General features: G+C 41.5%; 1 protein-coding gene across 1 annotated transcript in view; it reads right to left on the reverse strand.

Moving 5' to 3' along the window:
* The window catches only part of HEATR5B (HEAT repeat containing 5B), a 226,389-nt gene that overhangs the window by 127,679 nt on the left and 73,044 nt on the right, over window positions 1-25,666 (reverse strand). The window contains exons 11-14 of the mRNA XM_030196394.1: window positions 22,466-22,577; window positions 10,189-10,341; window positions 3,942-4,041; window positions 1,517-1,626 (exon numbers count right to left, since the gene is read on the reverse strand). Coding sequence (XP_030052254.1) covers window positions 1,517-1,626; window positions 3,942-4,041; window positions 10,189-10,341; window positions 22,466-22,577 — 475 coding nt within the window. The remainder of the gene's footprint in view (window positions 1-1,516; window positions 1,627-3,941; window positions 4,042-10,188; window positions 10,342-22,465; window positions 22,578-25,666) is intronic.

The following is a 25,666-nucleotide window of genomic DNA, read 5'->3' on the forward strand; positions in this document are numbered from 1 at the left end:
TCGATCATGGTCAGCATGTAACTTGGCACAACCCCATTGATGATTTTGTGTACCATGGTGCAAACCTTGAATATACTCTTTGATTGGAAGCCAGTGAAGTCTAGCAAGAAGAGGCTTTGCGCTATTGAACTGGGCTTTATTGAAGATAAGTCTTGCCACTGTATTTTGGGCAGTCTGTAATTTCCTCAAAACAAAGTCTTTACACCCCGCTAACGTACCATTCCAGTAGTCTGTGTGACAAAGCACTAATGATTGTATCATATTTCTAAAGAGATGCCTCATAAAGAGGTGGCGTACCCACTTCAGCTTGCACATCATGATGAACATCTTCTGCGTTTATCCCTACCACAGAAGTTAGGAGGGAATTCTGTGAAAAAATATTTCCTGATGTTACTCTTAAATTTATTTCCTCACAGCTTCCATTCACATCCCCTAATATTACTACTTCCTTTCTCTGAAAAAGATGTGTTTGTGTATTAATGAATTTCAAGTATTTAAATGTCTGTATCATATCTCTCGTCCATCTTTTCCTCTAGGGTACACACATTCAGGTCTTCAAGTCTCTTCTCAAAAATCTTCTGGTACAATTATACCATTTGTCATCTTCCTCTGAATAGCTTCAAATCTTTATATATCTAGTGAGATACAGTCTCCAAAACTGAACACACTACTCCAAGTGGGGCCTCACCGATGACTTGGGCAGGTGTATTAACACCTCCTTTCTTCTGCTGGTTACGCCTCTCTATGTGGAGGAGCGGCGGAGTAGCCTAGTGGTTAGAGCAGCACACTTTGATCCTGGGGAACTGAGTTCAATTCCCACTGCAGCTCCTTGTGACTCTGGGCAAGTAACTTCATCCTCCATTGCCCCAGGTACAAATAAATAACCTGCATATACTATGTAAACCGCTTTGAATGCAGTTGCAAAAACCACAGAAAGGCGGTATATCAAGTCCCATGTCCCTTCTCCCCCAAAGTCAAATCAAATAAGCCCATCTTAGTTTCCCCAACAGGGTTTGCTAAGGAATAGAGGAACAAGAAAAAACAGCGGGGGATCAGTGATTTGGCTTCCAGCAGGGGAGACCAGTTTTGTAAAATCTGGTCACCGTTCTGGGATACACTCACTCCTATTGCAAAAAGTTGAATATTGAATTGTTGAGGGGGGGAGGGATTGGATAGGGGGGGGGGGGGGGGAGTTAAAACTAAAACATGTAAGTTTGGCATTTCCTCCATAACAGAAATGTGGCTGTTCAAGCTCTGTAATAAGTTTTCGTGGTTTTGGTACCTTTGTATGTCTAATGTTATGACAATAAATAGATTTAAAAAAAAAAAAAAAAAGAGAAACCGTGGGGTGGGGTATCTTGATTAGCTGTGGTTACGTAATAGTTAATATGCTTTGTATTTTAGAAAAGCTTAATGAAAATGTCTATGCCTAAAAAAGAAACCTTTCAGTAGGAATCCAACCCATTTTATTTCTTTAGTGAGATATCAGTCACCACAAGTGTTTATTCATGCTCACCTTCATAGGTTTTTGGAGGTAACAGTGCGAGAATATCATACAGCCTGAGGCGAACCATTGCTGCACTAGCTTTCAAATGAGCTCCATGGGCTTTTGTCACAGATGGAATGCTAAAGTGTGAAAAAATAAAATTAGAAATATTATGTTTATGTATATGCAGTTGATGATACATAATTTTGCTTAGCACAGAATGGAGTCCATTTATTAAGGTGTGCAAATGGATTTACGCACACTGTTTATCCACTCCTACCCTAGCTGATATAATATTTAGCCATCTCTCTGACCTCATGTGCAACTTTCTTTAAATTAGTTACATTACTTCTTACCTATCTATATGTTCCATCTTTGCTTATACCCTTCACTGTCAATTAAAATGTTCTATTACGTATTGTATTTACATTGTAAGTAGTATGCTATGCATATTTTTATTGTTATTTGAATATTTTTACTGCTGTAGTTGCCTATTGCTCATGTTTGATTTATTCTTACTGTACACCAATTTGAGTAAATTTTTTCAAAAAGGCGGTAAATAAATCCTAACAAACACACAAATAAATAAATAAATAAATAAATGATAAGACGTCCATTATATTCCTATGGGCGTCTTATCATTTACTACATGATAAATCTGTTAGTGCATCTTAGTAAAAGGACCCCAAGTTACTTGCAGGTATCTACTCCTTTACAATAGTGCAATTAATACCATGTCAAGCTCAGTATTACCTACTTTTAGATAGATAATTTCGTGCAACTTTAAAATGAACTCAAGCTGGAATGTTTTTTCTACGTTATTGCTGTGCAGCTTGATGCTGCCCAATTGTAACATAAAATAGTAAATGGAAATTCTTCTCTGTTCTAATTCCTTTTTGATTTATCATCGAATGCACGTCTGTATAACCTATCGGGATCAGGAGATTATTATCTGGTGTGTCCCTGCAGTGAATCTTGGTTAGGTGGTGTTTGCTTGCTTTATGTGCCTTAATACTCTTTTAGTACCTACCCCATGGTAATTGTATTTTAGGAGAGTTGATGTTATGAGGAATCAATATCCTTCTCACTTTTGGGATAGCTGCCTTCAGACTGCATCTTGTATGGGTGAGGATAGGGATTTTGTAACCCTCTCTCAGGCTTTTTTGAGAGCTAGATTTCTCCCCATTTTTGGTATAAAAACTTACTAAGGGCTTGAAGTAGTTGATAGTGTTCAGTCCTCAGTTGCTTCCAAAGTTCCATATGAAGGGGCATACAAAGGGGCGGGGTGGGCACCTTTGGCCCACCCCTTCAGCGTGACGTATTGGGAGCACCGCTGAATGTCTCTGGGGATCAAATTAATAAGATTGGATGCAGACTGTGGTTCTGACCAGAATCTTGAATAACTGTATTCTTAAAATCAGGGCTGTGGAATCAGTACACCAAACCTTCAACTCCATTTTTCTACTATCTGTACCCAACTTTGACTTGCACTAAGAATAATTTTATTAATTACAGAAACCATAGGATATTTCTTCACTTTATGTACAAAATTAGGACTAATAGACCACAAAATACATTTATTTGAAGTATGAACAAATAACGAACCAAAAAAAACAAAGGTATAAAATTATAAATTTACAATTTTTTATTTTAAGTTGGAGTCAGATTCGGTACATTTTTACCAAGTCTGACTCCACCTCCACCCAAAATTGCTTCTGACTTTGACTGCACAGCCACACAAAGAACAAACATAAAAATACTATATCCAAAGAAATCCTCAAATGGTCCTGTGAGAACGCATCTTATCTGACTGATCCCCTGAATCTATTTTAAACTGGGAACTGCTACTCTACCTTGCCCAGGGATGGGTTTCTTATGCGAGTTCCTGAGTGTCTTACTTCCCTGGCTGTTCTTCTGTTCCTGATCTTTACTTACCTTTCAATTTTGACACTGTTCTGTCTGCCCTGACCTGTGCCTGTTTTCTGACCACATTCCTGCCTGCCAATTTGGTATCATTCCTATCTGTTACTTTCCTGGTAAGTCAAGCCACATTCTGAAGCAGTTCTCTACTAAGCATCTAGCCTCTTTTTACTATTTGGCATCCATGTGAGGAACATCTTGGGCTTTAAATCCTGGCAACCTCCAAGTACAAGAGGGCTAAAACCTTAAATGAAAAGGAGGCTACTATAGGTCAAGATGCACAATCTACATCCAGGTTTCCTGCTGTTCCTCACAGTGTTCCTGCTCAGTTATGACACTTGACATTTAGGTTGTTCATAACTATGCAATGTGTTGACATCATTATCTTAAAATCCTAAGGGAGGCATGAATGAAAGGCCATTGTGGATCAGCTCCCCATCAAACGTGGCAGTAACTGATAATAGTTCCAAGGAGTAGGAGGCAGCTGACAAGCTAAAAAAATAAAATAAAATAAAATAAAAAAGGATATACTTACTGTGACATCATTGTCATTGCACATTCTATTGGCGTCATCAATTTCCTAATTACATCTTCAGTCAGAAGCTCAGGACAATGAGCAACAAAGCTCCTCATTGCTAATAAAAAAATAGAAGTCAAAATGTATCTTTAAAGACTACGAAATAAATGATAAAAATAATAGATTCTGAAAATAAGCTATACATATTATTAAATGGCAAAGTTTAGATATCATTAAATTTTAGGTGCTTGTTATAAAGGACACATAAGAAAAACTGAATCATATTTTGGTTACTAGGAACCATGAGAACGTACTTAACAGGCATTTAGAAGGGTACCCTTTTTTTTTTTAATGCTGCTTATCCTAGACATAAGCAGTGGATTTTCCCAATACCGCTTTAATAATGGCTTATGGACTTTTCTTTTAGGAAATGATCCAAACCTTTTTTAAACCCTGCTAACTGCTTCTACCACAATCTCCGGCAACGAATTCCAGAGTTTAATTACAAGTTGATGGAGAAATATTTTCTCCAGTTTGTTTTAAATTTATTATTTAGTACCATCATTGGGTGACCCCTAGTGCTAGTATTTTTGGAAAGAGTAAATAAGTAATTCACATCCATCTGTTCCACTTCATTCAGTATTCAATCATATCTCCCCTTCAGCCGTGTCTTCCCTAAGTTGAAGAGCCCTAGCCACTTTAGCCTTTCCCTCAAAGGGAAGTCATCCCATCTCCTTTATTATTTTCATCGCCCTTCCCTGTACCTTTTCTAATTCTGAAATGTCTTTTTTGAGATGCAGTGACCAGAATTGCACACAATATTCGAGGTGTGGTCACACCATGGAGCGATAAAAAGGCAATATAACATTCTCATTTTTATTTTCCATTTCTTCCTTATTATTAGGATTTATTTACTGCGTTTTTGAAGGAATTCACTCAAGGCAGTGTACAGTAAGAATAGATCAAACATGAGCAGGAGGCAATTAGAGCAGTAAAAATAGTCGAACAACAATACAAAGTATGGCATGGTATACTACTTGAAATGACAACACAATATGTACTAGAACATTATAATTGGTAGTGAAGGGTAAGGCAAAGTTGTAACATATAGATGAGTAAGAAAGTAAGAAAAATTAGAAAGTAAGGTGACTGATTTGAAGAAAAGTTGCACGTGAGTTCAGAGAGATGGTTAAATATTATCTCAGCTAAGGTAGGAGTGGATAAACATGTCCTGCTGCAGTATGTGCAGCCCGAGTCAATCCTTGTATGTGTGAATGAGACTAACAAGTTAGTTGCTTCTTCCGTTAAAGGCTTGGTTGAAGAGCCAAGCTTTCACCTGCTTCCTGAAGTAGAGGTAGTCTTGTGTTAAGCGGAGCCTTTCAGGCAATGCATTCCAGAGTGTGGGGGCTACTCCGGAGAAGGCTCGCTTACGGGTATCGCATCTATTAACTTTCTTAGCCACTGCTGCACACTGAACTGAGGATTTTAACATGTTAACAATGACACCTAAATCCTTTTCCTGTGGAACATTGCATCATGCAGCTGTACTTTAGGTTTCTTTTTCCCACATGCATCACTTTCCACTTGTTCATCTGCCATTTGGATGCCCAGTTTCCCAGTCTCATAAGATCATCTTGCAAAATTCTCCTGCGATTTAACAACTTTGTGTCATCAACAAACTTAATTACATCACTAGATATTCTCATCTCTATATCATTTATAAACTAGTAAAAAAGGCCCGTTTCTGACACAAATGAAACGGGCGCTAGCAAGGTTTTCCTCGGAGTATGTATGTTTGGGAGAGTGTATGTGAGAGTGACTGTTTGAGAGTCAGAGTGAAAGTGTGAGTGTGTGAGAGAGAGAGTGAGTCTGGGTGTGAGTGTGTTTGTGAGAGAGTGTGTGCAAGTGTGTATGTGAGACACAGTGTGATAGAGAGTGTGTGTGTGTGGCCATCCATGTTCCTCTGTCCCCTGCCCCCTCCATTTATCCCTTTCCAGCATTTCCCCTCTTAGCCTGAGGCCTGCCCTGCAATCCATATCCATCCATGGCCATCTGTCCCCTCCATTCATCCCTATCCAGCAATTCCCCTTTCCCTGAGCTCTGCCGTCCCAATCCATTGCCATCCATGTTACTCTGTCACCTGCCCCCTCCATTCATCCCTATCCAGCATTTCCCCTCTCTGCCTGAGGCCTGCCCTGCAATCCATGCTCCTCTGTCCCCTGCCCCCTCCATTCATCCCTTTCCAGCATTTCCCCTCTCTGCCCGAGGCCTGTCCTGCATCTGTCCCCTTCATTCATCCCTATCCAGCAATTCCCCTTTCCCTGAGCCCTGCCCTCCCAATCCATGGCCATCCATGTTACTCTGTCCCCTGCCCCCTCCATTCATCCCTTTCCAGCATTTCCCCTCTGTGCCTGAGGCCTGCCCTGCAATCCATATCCATCCATGGCCATCTGTCCCCTCCATTCATCCGTATCCAGCAATTCCCCTTTCCCTGAGCCCTGCCGTCCCAATCCATGGCCATCCATGTTACTCTGTCACCTGCCCCCTCCATTCATCCCTATCCAGCATTCCCCTCTCTGCCTGAGGCCTGCCCTGCAATCCATGCTCCTCTGTCCCCTGCCCCCTCCATTCATCCTTTTCCAGCAAGTCCTCTCTCTCCCTTCCATGACCCCCCCTCGCATCCATGCTCCTCTCTCTCCCATGTCCCAGCCTGGCCCGCCCTCTTCTCCTCCCCCCCTTCGCATCCATGCCCCCCCCCCTTCGCATCCATGCATCGGGTTTTTTTTATTTTTTTTATTCTTTTAAAATTTACCCCGTGGCGGTTCCGGCAGCGAAGCGTCAGGGAAGGAGGCGGCGCTCCCGACGTCTAGGTTTCCCTTCGCTGTGTTCCGCCTTCTTTTGACGTCATCCTTGACGTCAGAAGAAGGCGGAACACAGCGAAGGGAAGGCTAGGCGTCGAGAGCGCCGCCTCCTTCCCTGACGCTTCGCTGCCGAGCGAAGCGATTGGTTGAGTGTCATTGCTCCGCCCTCGACGTCATCACGTTTGACGCGTGGGCGGGGCAGACACAATGGGATCTCACCCCCTTCACTTCTGGCTAAAAGAGGCTTCATAGAACGTTGGAGGTGCGTTTTATATAGAGAGATATGTTAAAAAGCAGAGGTTCAGCACAGACCCCTGCGGAACCCCGCTATCTATCCTTCTCCAATGAGAATACTGACTATTTAACCCTACTCTCTCTTTTTTATCTTTTAACTGGTTTTAATCCACAATAGAACACTACCTCCTATCCCACGACTTTTCAATTTTCTTTGGAGTCTTTCAAGAGGTACTTTGTGAAGTGCTTTTTGAAAATCCAGATACACAATATCGACCGGCTCACCTTTATCCACATGTTTGTTCACCCCTTCAACAAAAGGTAGTAGATTGGTGAGGCAAGGTTTTCCTTCACTAAATTCATGTTGGCTTTGTCTCATTAATCCATGCTTTTGAGGAGGAAGGTTTTGATTGGCTGCATGAACCTTTATGTCAATTTATGAGCCATGGTACCATACTGAGAGAGAGTGCGGAGTGAAACTGCTTGGGTTGCACCCTATGAGTTTTTGCATTGCTCAACTGTTTTGAATATATTTTTACATCAAGTATGATTTTGTTTCTTTGTTTTTTGAGAGCGCATTTCCCCTGAGGCAGAATCTGTGAAACAGGGGCCCTTGTCAAGATCTTGCAATTATGAGAAAGATGGTATTTCATCCTAATCATCAAAAGACGCCATCAGGAGAACTGAGGAACTGGGTTATTCTTGGTTTATAAATTAAGTGCTATTTTGGCATTTTTTTGGATATATTCATATGAAGTGGCACTATATGACTCTGAAAATTTAAGTGAATACTGACTTTACATTTTTGAAATTTAAGTGAACACTGACTTTGCATATAGTTATATAGAGACTTTTATGACCTATGATGTGGGCCGTATATCAGAGGGGTTCCTTTGTTAATGGACAAATCTGCTAAGGTCTTTCTTTTCCCCATATAAAAAACAATCTTCTCAATTCCTACAATAATGTTTGTATAATTTAATGAAAAGATTATGTTTTGTGGATAAACCTTTTACTATTATTGAGCTGCCATACTTAAAGCCATGAAAGATCATGCAAAATGGGTTAAAGGAAAAACACTGGGTTCAGATAAAACAGGCAGCCTGACCTTCCAACTCTATTTTTGATTACCACAGTGAAGGGGCACCAGAGCATAGAAATGATAAGAATGAAGTGGATCATTCCTTTTTAGGCCCACTTCACAGAACATAGGAAGAAATTAAGAAAACACACTGAGGAGTTTTCACCTGAGTAGCTTAATAAGAGACTATCTACCTTTTTCCTCTCCCTACTTGAAATCTTTAAAGGAAACGTTAACACCAAGAAATGTAAGAACTGACTGCCATGAAAATCCCCCCTTTTCAATAATTTTAAATCCGTGATACCCTGCAATCTTCAGATGCGAAAAACAATTTGCCCAAGAATGCCACACAGATTTAAAAAACCCTCTTTAAGATTCCCACAAGTAAAAAGTTGCTCACTAGATTATATGAAGACCTGTATGATATAAAGTTTCTGGATAAAGGGCACTACCAAACTACATGGGAGGCTTGGCTCCCTGCATTGATAGACCGTCAGTTCTGGGACAGAGTACATTGGTATACCCACCACTATTCCACGGTTACTACCTACAGACAGATGGAATACATGTTAGTACTTATGTCTTACTGAACTCCTCAAAAGGAGGTTCGAGTTTCTACTCAGAGCAGGGACAAGGGATTATGTTGGAGGAGTTGTGGGCTGCCCAGATTGTTTCAACATACTTGATGGGAATATGATTAAGTGTCAAATTCTGGGACTCAGTTTGGAGTTATATCCAGAAATGGAAACTCTGTAATTGGAGGGATTTCCCAGAATTGTGTTTACTGGGTTATGTTCCATAGAGATACCCCCCAGGGGGAATAGTGGATTTAATGTTCACCTTGCTCTTAGTGGCTAAGATGACCATTGCTAGATCCTGGAAAGACATTGGATGTCCTTCAATCCCTAAATGGAAAGTAATCTGTAGGGAAATTCAACTCTATGAAAAAATTAAAGCCTCCTTGCGTGGTTATCAGAACAGATACAGCAGCAAATGGTTGCCAATGAACTTGCAACAGAGGGACTTCTTTTGTTGATATACTTGCTATGGATGGTAACATGTGAAAGGACTTTACCCAGAAGCCAAGTGGGGGTGGGTGGCAGAGGGATTGAAGGGAGGAGTGGAAGGGAAAGCTTCAAACATATTGCACTCTTATTAATGTGAATGATTGATGATATCTTAGCGCCCATTGGTGTTAAATTTACTGGTTCAAATTGCTATGGGTAGACATTATTTGAACACATTGAGGCATATTTTCAAAGCACTTTGGGAGGCTAAGTTCCATAGGTTTCTATGGAACTTTGGGAGGCTAAGTGCTTTGAAAATAAGCCTCATTATCTGTTAATAGTGTATATATTTCTTAGAAGAACATTTGCTTATGTGATTCTTTTGTATTATTTAAAATTCTCAATAAAGACAAAATAATAAAAAAAAGTATTTTCAAAATAATCAAGGAATATCAGAATGGACAGCCAATTTCAAAGCTGCTCTTCCACAAATAAAAACTTTTGTTAAGATTCTATTTGCTCTTTTGTTCTTATTGAGTACTGATAACCTACAGGGGGAAGTGGCTCTAGCATACCAAGGGTGGGGCAGTGGGAGCGGTCTGACCCAGGTACAGGAAGCAAGGATGTGCGCTGAGTAGTTGCGTGGCTGTCAGCTCTGCGCAACTGGTTGCTCGGAGGAAGGAGGATGGGGAGGCACCTGGAGCATGGGAGTGCTCCGTCCCAGGTGGCAACTAAGGTAGGTAAACCACTGGGAAGTGGTTTTCTCGTAAGCCAGAATAGGATAGAGGAAATAGGTAATCGCCTTTAACTTGGAAGGTTCCACAGAGGACTCTAGCTCCACTGTGGAACAAAAACCTTTATCAGATGCTGAGCTGCAGGTTGGTGATGTTTAAAAGATCATTCTATAAGATACTAATTGACTAAAATATTAAAAAGTATACTTACCTATAAATGTTAAATACATCTAACATACATAATTATGAAACCTGAGATAATATCTAATTTAGGTCATAAGTCAAAAAGTATATTCAACTCACTCTATTGATAACATCTTTTTGCATAAATTTGTTTTAGATTCTTACCACACAGAGCCCCTGCTCGACCTTCCAGAGTTACTTGCCAAGTGAACGCATCTCCTCTTGCTTTCTCGGCTTCCAGCTCCTTTAAGGAACGTGGAAACACATTTCGCCATAACAGCAGCATCTTAGGTAGATGGTACCGAACAACAGAAGGACCTAAACAAGGAAATATGAAGTAAAAAATATTTCTATGTAAGTTCAGTAGAGCTTGAATCTGACCTTGTAACATCCACACTCTAGCCAATGGCAGAAGATCTGGTCCCACCGAGTGTTGAACTGAACTCCTAGATAATCTATCGCCTGTGAAGGCTGCAGACTGCTCTTGGCCAGATTGACCATTCAGCCCAGAGACTCCAAAAACTCCACTACTCGAGTGGTGACCCAAATGCTCTTCTGACAAAGGCTTCGCTTGAACCAACCAATCATCCAGATAGGGAAAACTCCACAAAATTAATTATACTAGTCAAAGAAACTGTTTCCCTAAATAAAGAAAAGTAATTGTTTAGAGAATTTCATTTGTACACATATGCTTGTTCTGTGTAAATTTTTCTTGTAAAAGTGAGAACTGAATAGCACCCTTTTGATGAACTATTCCATAACATATACAGTAACACTAATAAGCAAAACTTTAAAACATACTTTTGCAGACTACAGGTTTAAATTATAGCATATTGTTAACACGTAGCAAAGGATAGCTTACTTGGTCATTGTAACATACCTCAGATGATTCTTTTTGGTTGTTTTATATTTTTTTTAATATATATTTTTAACTATTGATGAACATGCCACAAGTATCAAGGGGCTCATTTTCAAAAGAGAAAAACTTCTCAAAAACAGCATAAAGTGGTATTTGGACATTTTTTGGTGATTTTCAAAACTCGGATTCGAGATGTTTTTCTGTGCAGTGTGTGCAAATCATAAGGGGGCGTGCTGGAGTGGGGTTTGGCCATTCCCAAAACCAGGACGTTTTTCTGCCACAATGGAACAAAGCAAATACGTTCAAGGCTAAAAGACGTTTTAGACTAGACCTGTTTCAATCATGACTAAGTCACAAAAAGGTGTCCTCAAATGACCACTGGAGGGATTAAGGCATGACCCCCTTACTCTCCCAATGATCACTGACCCCCTCCCACCCTCCAAAGATGTGAAAAACAGTATATATCTTATTAAAATGAACACTTTTAAAAAATGCCAGCTGAACCATACATCCATTGACTAAATAGCAAATTTAAAGCTACAGAATATTATCAATATTGGAGGAAAAAGCCTCAGAACCCTCATTCACCTTATTCATAGGTTTTTAGTGATAGGTTTCACAGGGTGTCACTAGCACAAGAAACCTCCACTTTAGATCATTAAAACTCTGTGCTATGCTGTAATACTGGTGAAACTTACAAATCTGACATATCAAGAAAAAAACTTAGCTTTCGAACAAATGTGTTGGACTCTAGACTACACCATCAACTAGGACCAGAGTTTCACCCATTGGCTGTTTCAAGATTTGCTAAGTCCGCTCAGCTATACTGCACTGTTATATTTCAGCGGCACAGCACAGAGTTTTAATGATCTCAAGTGGAGGTTTTTTATGCCAGTGATCACTCCGTGAAACCTATTACTAAGAACCTATGAATAAGGTGAAGGAGGGGTTCTGAGGGTTTTCCTCCAGTATTGATCATACTCTGTAGCTTTAAGTTTGCTATTTAGTCAATGCATGTATAGTTCCGCTGGCATTTTTTAGAAGTGTGTTCATTTTAATACAATTTATACTGGTCTCTTCTACTCTCTTACAAGTGTAAAGAAACTGTACATACCAGGCTCTATGACAGCTTCAGATGTTATGGCCAATCCTATTAAGAGCAGCAAGCAAGTTCTTGGAGTAGCCTAGTGGTCGGTGCAGTGCACTGTACAGAAGGGAACCTAGGCCCAAGAAAGTGTGAGCCCTCCAAAACTCACCAAAAACCTACTGTACCTATATATATATATATATATATATATATATATATATATATATATATGTATGTGATACCTGTAGGCATAACGGCTATTGAGGTGTACAGTAGGTTTTTGGTGGGTTTTGAAAGGCTCATACATATAAGATCCCAGGTACATATCTCACAATGATGAGATGTGTACCTGGGACCTTTTATGTGAAAGTCTACTGAAGCCCTCTAGGGTGCCCTATTGCACTGCTGGGATGTCTGTGTGGCCAGTGTACTAAAAATGCTGCCCCAACACATTCCAATGACTTGATTTTGAACATTTTTCCCTTGAACTTTTTTTTTTTCATAAATGGTCTAAAAATAGATGACCTGAGCACAAAAACGTCTAGCAAATGGCCACTTTTGAAACAACAAGTTAAACGTTTTCTGGTTTGAAAATGGTCATGGTTGCTACTGGATTTTAGGATGTTTTTTCCTATAATGTCCAAAATCAGATTTAGACACCACATTGAAAATGCCCCTCCATGTATTCAAGCAATATTGCAATGTCTAAGTAAGGTATGATTCAAAACATTCTTAAGCTATTATTTATTGGATGTTAAATTAATTATATGATACCATACCTCTACTACTCTTTTTTTTTTTGTTTCATTTAAACTATTTTTAAGGGGTCAGGGATGTATTTATTAACATGGGATACTATAAAGATGGGCTATTTGACCACTAATATGTGCTGTTTTAGTATGGATCCCATTTTATGCAAAGAAACCTAATAGGTTAACAAAATATTTCCTCTTAATGGTAGACTACGTTGATATCAATATCACACTTATGGAGGAAGTTAAGTAGTCAATCACTCTTTAGCTTGTATTGATCCAAAGTAATATTATAAAGCACAGAACATGGTATAATGAATCCATGTGCTCTGATAGTTTTTTGAAAAAAATGTTATAGGTGAAATTCTGCCCTGCTACTCTCACAGTGAAAGTATCTTCCATCACAACTGTTGACTAAAATGATTTTTTTTTAATTTAAATTTGTAAAAAGGCAAAGTAAGAAAGTATAATTTTCCCATTTACAAACAGTACTTTTGTGCCTTTTCCTAACTGTAAAATTCAATAGAATTCCTGAGATTACAAACTTTAAACTAGTAAACTATATGGCAAAGTCAGCACAATTTTTCCCTCTGTCTGTACAAACTGCAGTTGGATAACAGTAGAAAAGAGTGTTGGTGCGTTAATATTTACCTGTTTAAAGTTACTGCTCCTGAAAATTTTTACAGGTCAATATTCAGCCAGTGGAGTGGAGCGCTTTAAAATACTACTACCAATTAAGTTAGACACAGATATTCAATGTCCAGGCACCAGCACTCAATACTTGGGTCAGCCGAGATACCTGGAACTTATGAACACACAGTCAGTATTCTTCAGTGACATACCTGAATAGCTAGCTGGAAAAAGTTAGGGCTTCTATTTAAAAGTTCCCAATTGTCCAGTTAGCTATGCAGGCTCTGGCAACGATTACTGCCAGTGAACTAATACCTTCTGGAACTGTCTCGACTTTGCCATGGCTCTGCTTGTACAAAGCCAAAATTCAACTGCACTGCCCAGTTGTTCCACTGTATATTGGCAGCCAGCCCACTCTGTTCGACTGGTTGGTTAAATTACAGAATCTCTCCCTCTCAAGATCCAAATCCGTAAGTTAGCTCTTTATATTTGAATAATTTATTTATTTTATTTATTTATTGCATTTGTATCCCACATTTTCCCACCTATTTGCAGGCTTAATGTGGCTTACAGAGTTTGGTTATGACATAATCATTCCATGATATCAGATACAATTAGTAATGTACAAAGATTAAGTGAGGGAAGAAAGAAGGAAGGTGTTAGGCAGGATAGAAGGTGGACTTTAATAACTGGGTGGATTGGTGAGGTAATTTTGTAAGGCTATGGGTTCTCTTTGTAGGCCTTGTTGAAGAGATGTGTCTTCAAAGCTTTGCGGAAGTTGGTTATTTCGTCAATAGCTTTCAGGGCTGTAGGTAATGCATTCCACAAATGCGTGCTCATGTAAGAGAAGGTGGTGGCATGTATCAAGCTTGTATTTTAGTCCTTTACAGCTGGGGAAGTGCAGATTGAGAGATTTGCGGGATGATCTTATGACATTTCTGGGAGGCAAGTCCACGAGGTTTAGCATGTAGATTGGGGCATCTGTGTGGATGATTTTTATTTTTATTAAGTTGACCAAATCAAAGATAAACATAGTAGACAATATTCAACCATTTGTGATCAGAATGAACCACTTTTGCTATTACTTTATTTATTTGGATTTTGCTCACACCTTTTTCAGTAGCAGCTCAAGGTGAGTTACATTCAGGTACACTGGATATTTTCTCTGTCCCTGGAGGGCTCACAATCTAATTTTGTACCTGAGGAAATGGAGGGTTAAGTGACTTGCCCAAGATCACAAGGCACAGCAGTGGGATTTGAACCGGCCACCTCTGGATATCAAGACTGGTGCTCTAACCATTAGGCTAATGCTCTACTATATAATACAGCAACAGCATAGATATATACTCCAGAGTAGGTCAAATTAACTGTCCTATACACCCACTGCCACCCCCCCAAAAAAATACATAAATAAGTTAGCTCTGTAACTCATGTATCATATCTACTAGCCACTTGAACCGCTGGTAGATCTGTCAGGTGATACTCCACCCAAGCCAACTAGCAACTTCTTGTGCCCCTCTGGCATTTTATATAAGCTACAGCAGTTGCACTGATGTACAGAACTTGCATTGCCTTGCCCTTGAGGACTGAAAGGACTGCAGTGAAAGGCAACTCTCTTTGGTCTCGTCAGTTGGCACCCCAATCCTGGAGACTAGCATCCATCATCATGATTATCCAGAGTCTCCAAGCTCCCTTTCCAAATTGGGAGTGTGCAACCACCACTACAAGCTGCTCCACACCCTGCCTCAGAATGGCAACTTCACCTCTAAATCTTGAATTTGAGGAGATCATCAAAATAAGAGAATCTCCTGCAAGGGGTGTATGTGCACCCTGGACCATAAATAACCTTCAGCATCACTGCCATAGACATAAAAACCTACAAATAATCTCAGGTCTATGGAGCCCTCAAGTTCAGTAGAGTTTGAATCTGGCCTTGTAACATCCACACTCTAGCCAATGGCAGAAGACCTAGTCCCACTGAGTGTTGAACTGAACTCCCAGATAATCTATTGCCTGTGAAGGCTACAGACAGCTCTTGGCCAGATTGACCATTCAGCCCAAAGACTCCAAAAACTCCACTACTCAAATGGTAATCCAAAAGTTCCAGTGGACCCAAATGCTCTTCTGAAAAGGCTTGCTCAAACCAACCAATCATCCAGATACTGATGGACCAGAATTCCTTCCTTTTGGGGCACAGCTCCACTACTATCATTAGCAGAGCTGTAGCTAGAATGAAAGAAGCCTACAAAATTGATAATCTCCTAATGAGAGGAACCTCTGGTTGCACTGAATTGGAATATTGAGGTAGGCCTCAATGAAGTCGCGGGACTCTCAAGATCCAGAATAGGACAGAACATTCGTTCCTTCTTTGGAACTACAACATAAATAGAGTATCTCTCAGTACCTCTATCTTCTTGAGGAAATGGAACTACAGCCCATCGCTGAACCAACCTTTACAGAGTGTCCCCATCTTCCACCAGGAATGGCAAGACTTCATAAAACCATCTGGCGACAAGTGAGCAAACTTCAGGGAATACCCTTTGTGGATGACTTTGAGGGCTCACTGGTCTGAGGTAAACTGAGTCCATCTCCACTAGAAAGCTTGCAACCTGGCTCCGATTTCCACTGGAGGATGGGTCCTGATACCTTCACTGGAAGCACCAGACGTGACCAAGCCAGATTCCCATCTACCTCACCAGCCTCTGCGAAAAAGACTGAAATTTCTGAAAAATGCCTGTTGTACTGACTGCCTTTTACTCTACCGGGGTGGTAGTGATATGCTTCTCTAAATCAGCCTCTTGCTGAAGCACCTCTACCTCCAGACTTTGGCTTGTCCTCAGGGAACTTAGGGATCTTGATTCCCTTAGGCTTCTAACCATATTGAGCTCCTCTCAAAAAAAAAAAAAAAAAAAAAAATCATAACTTTAAAGGAAAACCTGCTTAACTTTAATTTGGATGCTACATCCTCCACCCAACCATGCAATCATAAGGACCTCCATCCACCAAGGAAGTTGACTTAGAAGCCTGCATTAAATCATAAAGTGACACTAAAAAGGAAGATCCCATCTCAGTTCTGGAAAGTTCACGATCCACTGAAACTGATCCTTTCAAAGGGCTATCCAGGACTTTCTCCATCCACTTGCCACTAGACCACCGCAGACCTATGACTGCATAGCCAAAGCAGAAATACTGAAACTCTGTTTCAAAAATGTTTCCCATTCAACAGTCCTGTAGATCCTTTAGAGTGTACCGCCATAACCAAGGACAGTAGTCTTCTTACCCACTGAAGACTTGATTTCATCCACCATAGGTATCCTTAAAGTATCCCTGTCCTGATCCCGAATAGAATAGAGTCTAACCGCGGTGTGAATTCCACTCTGTCTGAATATCATCCCTAATATCCTGAAAAAGACTTGGACGGCTTTGTAATCACCTTCAACTGAGGATCTACTTTACAAGTTTCCAGAACCTTACAATCCTCATCAAAATTCAATACCACGGAGACCTGAGAGATGAGTTTCCAAGGCGCATTCCTGTAAAAAATCTGGACTACTGATGAATCTTCACCTGGGGCAATTCCTCCATGCAGGCCTCCTTCACTGCTCCTTTGCATGGTTCCCGAGGGTCCTCATACAAAACCTGCTCCTCCATTGACTGAAAGGACCTCTCATTAAGGTAGTCCTTCTCCCAGGCCAACCTTAACCATTTTGGAGCACTGCCCCTCCCCCCCACAAATCCCCCTGAATGAGAGCCTGCTGACCCTGTCTTTTTAAGGCAAAAAGTCTCATACATCACCATGATGAAGTCTGGGGGAAAATCCATCTCTTTGGAAGCATTCTTCTCCTCCAAGTTACTTCCTGAAGTCAGGAGAGGTGAAAATGCTTGCATCCGCAATGGCTGCAGGGAAATCGGGTTGAAACCAAGATGATGGTGGCCGCTCCCATGACTGGAGTATGTGCCTCCTTATCCTTATGGGTTTCCTGACTGTGCCCCAAATCCACAACCAACGCCATCGCCAAATCCACTGCATTGAACACCCCACACAACTTACAAGGCACTGAAGTTATCAATCCCCCAGTGGCTGCAGGCTTTGCAATGGTGGGGCCTGTCCAAACTCACGCTGTTGCTCAAAGGAAGCACAGTGACTCACTCCCCTGCACTCTACTAGTCTATACAACAGAATGCAGCAGACAGCAATGAGAGGGTTTTTGTTGTTGTTGTTGTTGCCTGGTTCTTCCATGACACTCTAAGAGTCTCCACTGAGGCACACTGTAACCTGCATATCCCACCCAAACTTCAGGAGATAAAACAAGCAGGAGGGTGATGGGGGTTGGATCCTGCCATCAAGATGTAGCACCCCTAGGGCAAGAGAGACTCCTCACAGGCTTCAGCCCCAAATAGCAAGGAAGCAGAAAACACCACAGAAGGTGGGGCTTTTTTTTGTTGTTGTTTGTATGTTTAAGAGAGAATGGAAGTAACAGGCCCTGGAGGGAAGTCCCTTGCTTTTTTTTTTAGGGGGGAGAGGTTTAACCCCCACCCCCAGGTCCTAATGACTAACCCAGACTGCACATGCTTATCATGTCCATCATCTGTTAGAGACTGAGAAATACTGACTCTCTGGGGACTGCAGAGGACAGCTGTAAGTTCACTCAGAAATCAGCTCTCAGTCTCCATCTCCTGACAGAAATGCATAACACGTCAGTCTAGACCAGTCTGGAGGGACACTATAGAAACTGATTTTGTGCACACTAAAATATTTTAAGGCACATTAATGAGCTGAAAGCAAAGTTGTTATCTTATGGCTTAAATGCAGACCTGCTCTCATCTGCTCAGTGATGTGGGGGTTTCTGTGCTGGGGTCTGCTTCTTCCTCTCATTCAGTCACTAAGATAGCTATCAGTTAAATTTAGGAGGGGGAAATAGTTGGGTAAATGTGACTGCATTCCTCTGCTGTCTATGGACAACCTCTATTACAGGTCAACAACTATTTTTTCTATCAACAAGTACAGGAATGCAAGAACACTGGATAGTGATTACCAAGATGACAGGTGCCTCATTAAAATAATTCATAAATGAGCTTGCAATTCAAAAGAACCCTGTGGCGGAATAAGAGTTCCCACGCTTTGCGATTTGTATTGCTGCCCCATGATACTTTTTCCCTTCAGGGTATTTCCCTTGGTTGGCCAGCAGGTGGTGTTTGACCTCTGCATTACAGATGTAACAGAGGTCTATTTTCTTCTTAGCTACATTCCCCAAAAGGGAAAAAGTAACCTGTAGTGTTATTGGTCAAACCTCCTTAGTTCTAGTGCTCTGTGCTCTGATTGGCACTGAAGCCAAAGAACTAGACCACAATGTGCTACCCTGTTCAATTCCTTAAAGCGGTTTCTTTTTCCGACCTCCCCAGGTACTACCTTAGGTAGTAAAAAGTGTTCAGCTAGATTTAACACCAAATCCTTGTTATTTTACCTGTTCTTGTTTGCTGTTTAAACTTTTACCGTTCACTGTTCTACCTTTTTTGATAATAAATCTATTAGTTTGTTAGTTTTACTGTCCTGGACTGACTGAGGGGTAGATGCATCAAGCAAACGTAAAAAAATCAGAAACGTAAAAACCTTTACCGAATCTCAAATAACGAAGCATGCTCCAAAAACACAGCCCCAAAACGTTTGGTGCGGTATTGGAAAGAACGATGCACTAATCCCCATCGGTAATCGGCTCGTAAAGCATGCGCAAAGCATGCTTTTTCTTCCTGTGTCCGCCCTCCTCTGACGTCAGTTATCTACGTAGATAGCTGACGTCAGAGGAGGGCGGACACTGGAAGAAAAAGGAGACATCGGAGGAGACATAAGAGCTAAAGAATAGCTGATCCATCCTGTGCAGCGCCTTCAAACATAGGTGAGAGGCGCTGCACCGGCCATTATGGTGGAGGGGGGGTCCGGGGGGGGGGGGAGCGGCGGGGACGAAATCGGGGGGGGGGGGGGGGGGGGGGGGGGGGGGGGCGGGGGCACGGAGGTGGAGGAGGGCAGGAGGCGGAGCATTGCCGACTAAAGAAGAGAGACACAGGAAGGGAGGGGGAGCCCAGCAACTGCAAAGGTTTCATTTTTAAAAGCTTTTATTTCACAAACGGAGCAGCGGGAGCAGCGGGGACTTCGGGGGGGGGGGGGGGGGGGGGGGGGGGGGCAAGCAAAGCAAGGCAAGGCCAGGCCGTCCATACAGGACGCAGCTGATGAGCGCCTTTGCCCCCTCCCGATCCTTTTTTAATTTAGTTTCCTTTTTTATTTTAGGCACAGGGAAGCAGGGAGCCACTTTTCTTTTAAAACATGCCAGCAAATTGGTTTTTCATCGTGCAGGGGGCAGTGGGGAGATGACAGCTCAGGCTTTAACGACAGGTCTGAGCTGACGTTAAATTTCTGGTGGTAAGTGAATCGTTACTATCGTCGGTATGGTTAGTGCATTCCGAATTGTCTACATTTCAATGGTAGTTTCTCATTTGCATTCCAGTTTCGTTAGCTGCTACTGCCGTCGAAAAATAGGCTTTAGTGCATGGAAAGGATAGGAAATTCTTCCTTAAGGGCTCATTTAACGATGAAAAACGTTTAGTGCATCTGGGCCTAAGAATCCTGGCAGTTTGTGTTCTCAGTGTGTGGGTGTTTTCTAGGAACTGTGGGACTCCTAGGATTATGGCTCCAGTGCTCTACAAACCACCAGGGAAATAACATGCGGGTGGGAGAACTTGTCCAGAGGCATTTTGTCTACATTTTCAAGCTATTTATGGTCTTTCCTCTTCTCTGCTTACTGATTTGATTTGCGTTCCTTTATAAATGCTTTCCGAGATATTACATAGCCTGCTAATATTACGTCCAATTACTTTGAAGGGAATCCGATTTTTTAAGATAGTTAAGTCCATTTTTTCTGATTTTCTGATACCTTATTGGAATGCACATCCTATTAACATGGGCGTAGTTTGAGGGGGCACGGCGGTATCTCTCTCACTCCTTCCTGCAGGCTCCGTGTCACTCCTTCTCCTCTTGCCCTTGTCCCGCAGCAGCCTTTCCATCTTCGGGCTGCCGGCAGCGTTAGCAATGTAAGCTCGCTGCCTACCTTGGCACGGCCCAGAAGCCTTATCTCTGCAGCGAGAGACCTGCCTACGCGGAAACAGGAAGTCAATAGAGAGAAGGCTTCGGGGCTGCGCCAAGGCAGGCAGCATGCTTACACTGCTGACACTGCTGGCAACCCTAAAGACGGAAAGGCAGCAGCAGGAGCAGAGCAGAGAGGTGGAGGAGTGACACCGGAGCTTGCAGGGGGGAGAGTGCGTGACAGGACCCGGCAGTGGCTGGGGGGGGGGGGGGGGGGGGGGGGGGAGGGAGGGAGAGAGAGGGAGGGTGACACCGGACCTTGTGGGAAAGAGGGAGGGGAGAAGTACCTTGGATGGAGGGAGGAAAGGAGTGTGGGGGAGCGTCACTGGACCTTGCAAGAGGGGAGAGGAAGGAACGGCATAGGGTATAAGGTAAGAGATATAAGAACGGCCTTGGAAGCAAAGGAATGAAAGAGAGACAGGAATGGAGCTGGGGACTGATAGGGTGATGAGATTCAATGGCGGGTAGATGAGGGCTAAGGCGATGGGAATGGGGGCTAAGGAAGTGGGTGAAAGATAGGGAAAGAAGATAAGTGAGAGACAGAGGAAGCAATGGTAAAAGCTAGTAGGTAGATGAAAAGTGAAACAGAGACTAAGGTGAGAGAAAGGGGGATAAACACAAGGGGACGGACGGACATGAAATGAAAGGACACTGCCAGACCGATGTAGAGAACGAAAGGAAAGACAAAAAGAGAGAAGAAATGGAAACGCCAACATGGAAAAGAATTTAGAGAAGACTGACATGTGGAAAATGGAAAAGAGACTGGGACCAGCCCAATTAGAAAAATAAAGTGCTCAGACAACAAAAGTAAAAAAAGAAATATTTTTATTTAATACTTTTTAAGGACTGAGATGTGCCTGCTTTGTGAAATGTACATCTTTTCTATTTTTGTATTTTGCAGCGTGCAGGAGAAAATACATTTCTGTTTTTCTTTTACCAGTGTTTACACCGCTTACAGAGTTTGGCTTTCTTCAGGGAGCTCTCTATTTCAGTTTTTCTGTGGTTCCTGGTTTTGTATAGTGATAAAAACCACTGAGGTGGGGGAACAGATGACCACTATGAATAGTCTAGAAGGAAAAAGAGGAAGAGTAGTGTAAGGGTCTTCCAGCATAGGACACTAACACACAGGTAATTGTTCAAGAGGCTTTATTGGCAATTACCTGTGTGATAATGCCCTATGTTGGAAGATCCTTCCATTACTCTCCCTCTTTTCCCGATTTTGTATCATGTGAAGGGTCTGTCCATTTTCTGCATGTGCAACTTAGGTGAAGGATTCTTCTATCATGTAGTATCTGTACAGGAATATGTAACAGTCCAGGTTGTTCCAGTTTCCCAGTAGCAGGTATATTGGTGTTTGAGGAGGGGGGGGGGGGGGGGGTATTTTTTCTATGTGGCATGGTATGGAGAGTTGCTGATAAGGAAGGAGAAAGAGCTGGGATTTTGAGAAAGCGAACAGAGATGGTGCTGTGTCAGGCATAGGGAAAGTGCACTCTCCCCTTGCTAATTTGTGTGAATGTGAGAGGCATAATAAGAGAAATTTCCCTTGGTGCTGGCTCATTTCAGTTAAAAAAACAAAACAAAAAGAACTTCATTGCTTTAATATACTGGCTTCATACTCAGTGTTTTAGTCTGGGGTGTGTGTTTTTTGAAGAACCATAATGAATATGTGTGTATGCAAATGAGTATGCTAATAAGCCAAGCCACACCCTTTGCCCCCCCCCCAATGAAATGACCAAACTATACCCATGCTTATTAACATTAGAACAGATGTTAATTATCTTTCTTTTCGTAAGAAAATCAACACATTTGTTTTGTTGATTCTTTTTAGTATGTTTATACGTGACTGATGCATTTTAGAGTTATGTAACTGCTGTTTGTAACCACAATGGACCCAACTGGAGAGGGCAGCGGTATATAAGCGTGTGTTGATATTTTTACAATTCTGAGCACAGCACAATAAAGAAAACACAACTACGTACCCAAAGTCATTAGTGCACCAAATAGCAGCCATCCTGCTTGAGTCCGTGGCAAAGACAGTCTACTGTTTTGTGATGCAGTGCGTAACAGATCTTCAGCTATGCTAACCACCATCTGCAAAGGGAAAAAATAAGCATGAATTACTACTATTTATCATTTCTATAGCGCTACAAGGCATACGCAGCGCTATACACAAAAAGACAGTCCCTGCTCAAAGAGCTTACAATCTAGATTAGGTAACACTGAATTATCCTTAAAAATGTGCAAGGTCAGATTATTTTAAATATGCTGGCAATTAATGAACAACGATCATAAATCGGTAATAGAAATTACAAACCACATAGTCACCTCAGGGATCACTTGTGGTATATCAAGTACAGAAAAATAATAAAATAATAATAATAATCAAGACAGACATTAGCACAGCGCCTAAGAAACACCTATTTTATAAAAGTAATATGGGAACCTAAATGCTTTATAAAAATAAACTCCTACAATGACCTTCAGTAGCATACAAATTCTCTCACTCAAATTTACACTTGCTCCAACAGTTTAAATGTATGCATATTGGGGGAGATTCTATATATGGAGCCTAAAAAACTGGTGCAGAAATCAGTGCCGACTAAGTGTATTCTATAAGCGGCACCTAGAGTTAGGCACATTATACAGAATATGCATAGTTGGCATCCTAGCGCCTAAAACTACATGCATCCATTTACACCAACGAAAACATGGCGTAAATCCCGGCACGTAGATCTAGGCGCACTGGGCCATATTCTGTAACTATGCGTGTAAATTTCAGAACGCCCACGAAACACCCATTTCTCCATCCATAACCACACCTGCACGTATTAGAAGTTAGACGTACTGCATTACAGAATGCAATTAGTGAGTTGTGCATGTAAATTCTAATTAGTGCTAACTAGTGCTCATTATTGCTTTTTAAGAGCTGTTATCAATGCTGATTAGCTTGTTAAACCAGTTAAGTTATGCATGTTGTTATAGAATCCGGGGGATTATGTGTATTTTATAAAATAATGCATACACTGCAACTCTGCCCCTGCTCTGTCCAAACTATGCCTTGGGAATGAGTATGCATAAGCCAAATTAAACTAGACAAAATCTTGTGGTGTTGTCTTCTCTTTACAAATATATACCCCCCACACAATTTTATAAGAACCATTTTCCATGTATAAAACATTTTACATGCAGAAAAAGCTTTACAGAATTGCCTCCTTAATTAGAATACTATGAAGTATTTGTGTGCTTTAATTGTTATAAAAGAGTATTTTACAAGAAATAGATACACTACAGTCTCGATTATCTGATATAAACAGGACCAACTTGTTGTCGGATAAGTAAAAAGTGGAGGGACAGTGTTTGCATGTCGAGCAATATGCTCCTCCTCTGCTACGCTGGCTGTGACTACTAAATTTGAACCACATGGAAAACCGCAAAGCCCTACAGATCAAATTCAGTAGTTACAGCCAACATGTTAGAAGAGAAGGATGGGCCTGGCATGCAGCCGCTGTCTCCTCTTCTGCTTGTGCTGAAAAGAGGAAGGGAGAGAGGAGATTAAGAGAGTAAGCCAGGGAGTGCTACAGGAGGTATGTGTGCATATGCCAGAATTACAGTGGTAGGGAGGAGAAAGGCAAGCTAGGGTGTCACGGGATGAGGCATGCTGGGGGGGAAGAAAGGTAGATGTGGGTGGCTGTGCATGCTGGAGGAATGGAGATAGAAAGATCTGCAAAGTTGTATGGGGTGGATTCACAAAACAATATGGGGGATGGGGTGGGTTTGAAAGAAAGCTATAGTGCTATGACTGCTGGGTGGTTGAGAAAGCTATGGTGGGGTGTATGGTGGGCAAATTTGACACAGATTGTGTGTGTGAGGGGAGGGGGTTCTGAGAGTGTGTTCTGGGAGATGAGGTTCAGGGGTAGGAGCAAGAGGGTAATTTAGAAAGAGAACTAGGGGGTATATGTGGTGGGGAAGGTGTGAAAGAGCTGAGTACCTCTATAGAAGGCAGCTAGATAAAGAGCTGTGAGGATATGTGTTGAGAGAGGGATGAGGAAAAGAGTCAGAAAGAAGGTTGAAGGGTGTTCACCCTGAAGAAGAGGCAGAGAAAACTGGGGAATGAACATGCTAGAGGACAAGGAGGAGGGAGATCAAGCTTAGTGATGCGGTCAAGCTAGTTGGGGAGTGAGACAGCTGGGGGTGGTGTTGAGCTTGATTTGGCAGAAAGTTGGGTGGGGGGGAAGGGGGCTGAAATCAGGTGACAGTGTCAACTAATGGTTTGGTATTTCAAAAGCTTACAAAGCCCTCCATATGGCTTCAGACAGATGCATAGTATCGAATCCTTGCTTTTAACATTAGTTTCCAAGGTTAAATCTCTACTAAATCAGAGAATTCCATCTGTTCTTTGGCAGTTTGAGGTGTCTGAAGCATTTGACAGAGTGGATCATGCTTTTATTATTGGACAGGTTGGGTGATCTTGGATTTATTAATGTGGCTCTGGAATGGTTTAGAGGATCTCTTAATAATATGAAATATTGCATTAAGAAGAATGATTTTTTTTTTTCAAAATGCTGGATTCCAAATTATGGAGTCCCTCAGGGAAATCCATTATTGCCAATTTTCTTTAACATTTTTATGAGTTCTCTAGGGTCATTTTTAGAATCCACTCAGTGTAATGTTTCTTCTTATGCAGATGATATTTTTATCTTGGTTCCGCTATTATCAGGTTACGATGATGGTAATAGAGTAATTCTAGATTACACTGATAAAACTCACTGTTGGGCTTCTTCAAATCTGTTGCAGCTCAATACTTCTAAAACTAAACTGTTATATTTCAGTACTTCTATGATAGATATCCCTAAGATTATTACTTTAAGAATGGGAGAACAGCTGAGTTTTGAGACCGCCTAGGGTTCTGGGGTTTACTCGGGACTCTCAACTGACCACAGGAGATCAAATAAACAACATTTTCAAGTTGCGTCAATTGAGGGCAGTTAGATCTCCTTTTTTTCCAATAAAATTTTTCTTAATTTTGTACAAGCAATAGTTCTATTTCAGATAGATTATTGTGGTGTTTTATATATAGGAATATACCAAACATTTCTTAAGCTTCAATTTCTGCAGAATACCTCAACCAAATTGATGTATAGAAGTAAGAAATTTGATCAGGCTTCTCGTCTGCTGAAGGA

Source organism: Microcaecilia unicolor, chromosome 3, assembly GCF_901765095.1.
Source record: "Microcaecilia unicolor chromosome 3, aMicUni1.1, whole genome shotgun sequence".
NCBI lineage: Eukaryota > Metazoa > Chordata > Amphibia > Gymnophiona > Siphonopidae > Microcaecilia > Microcaecilia unicolor.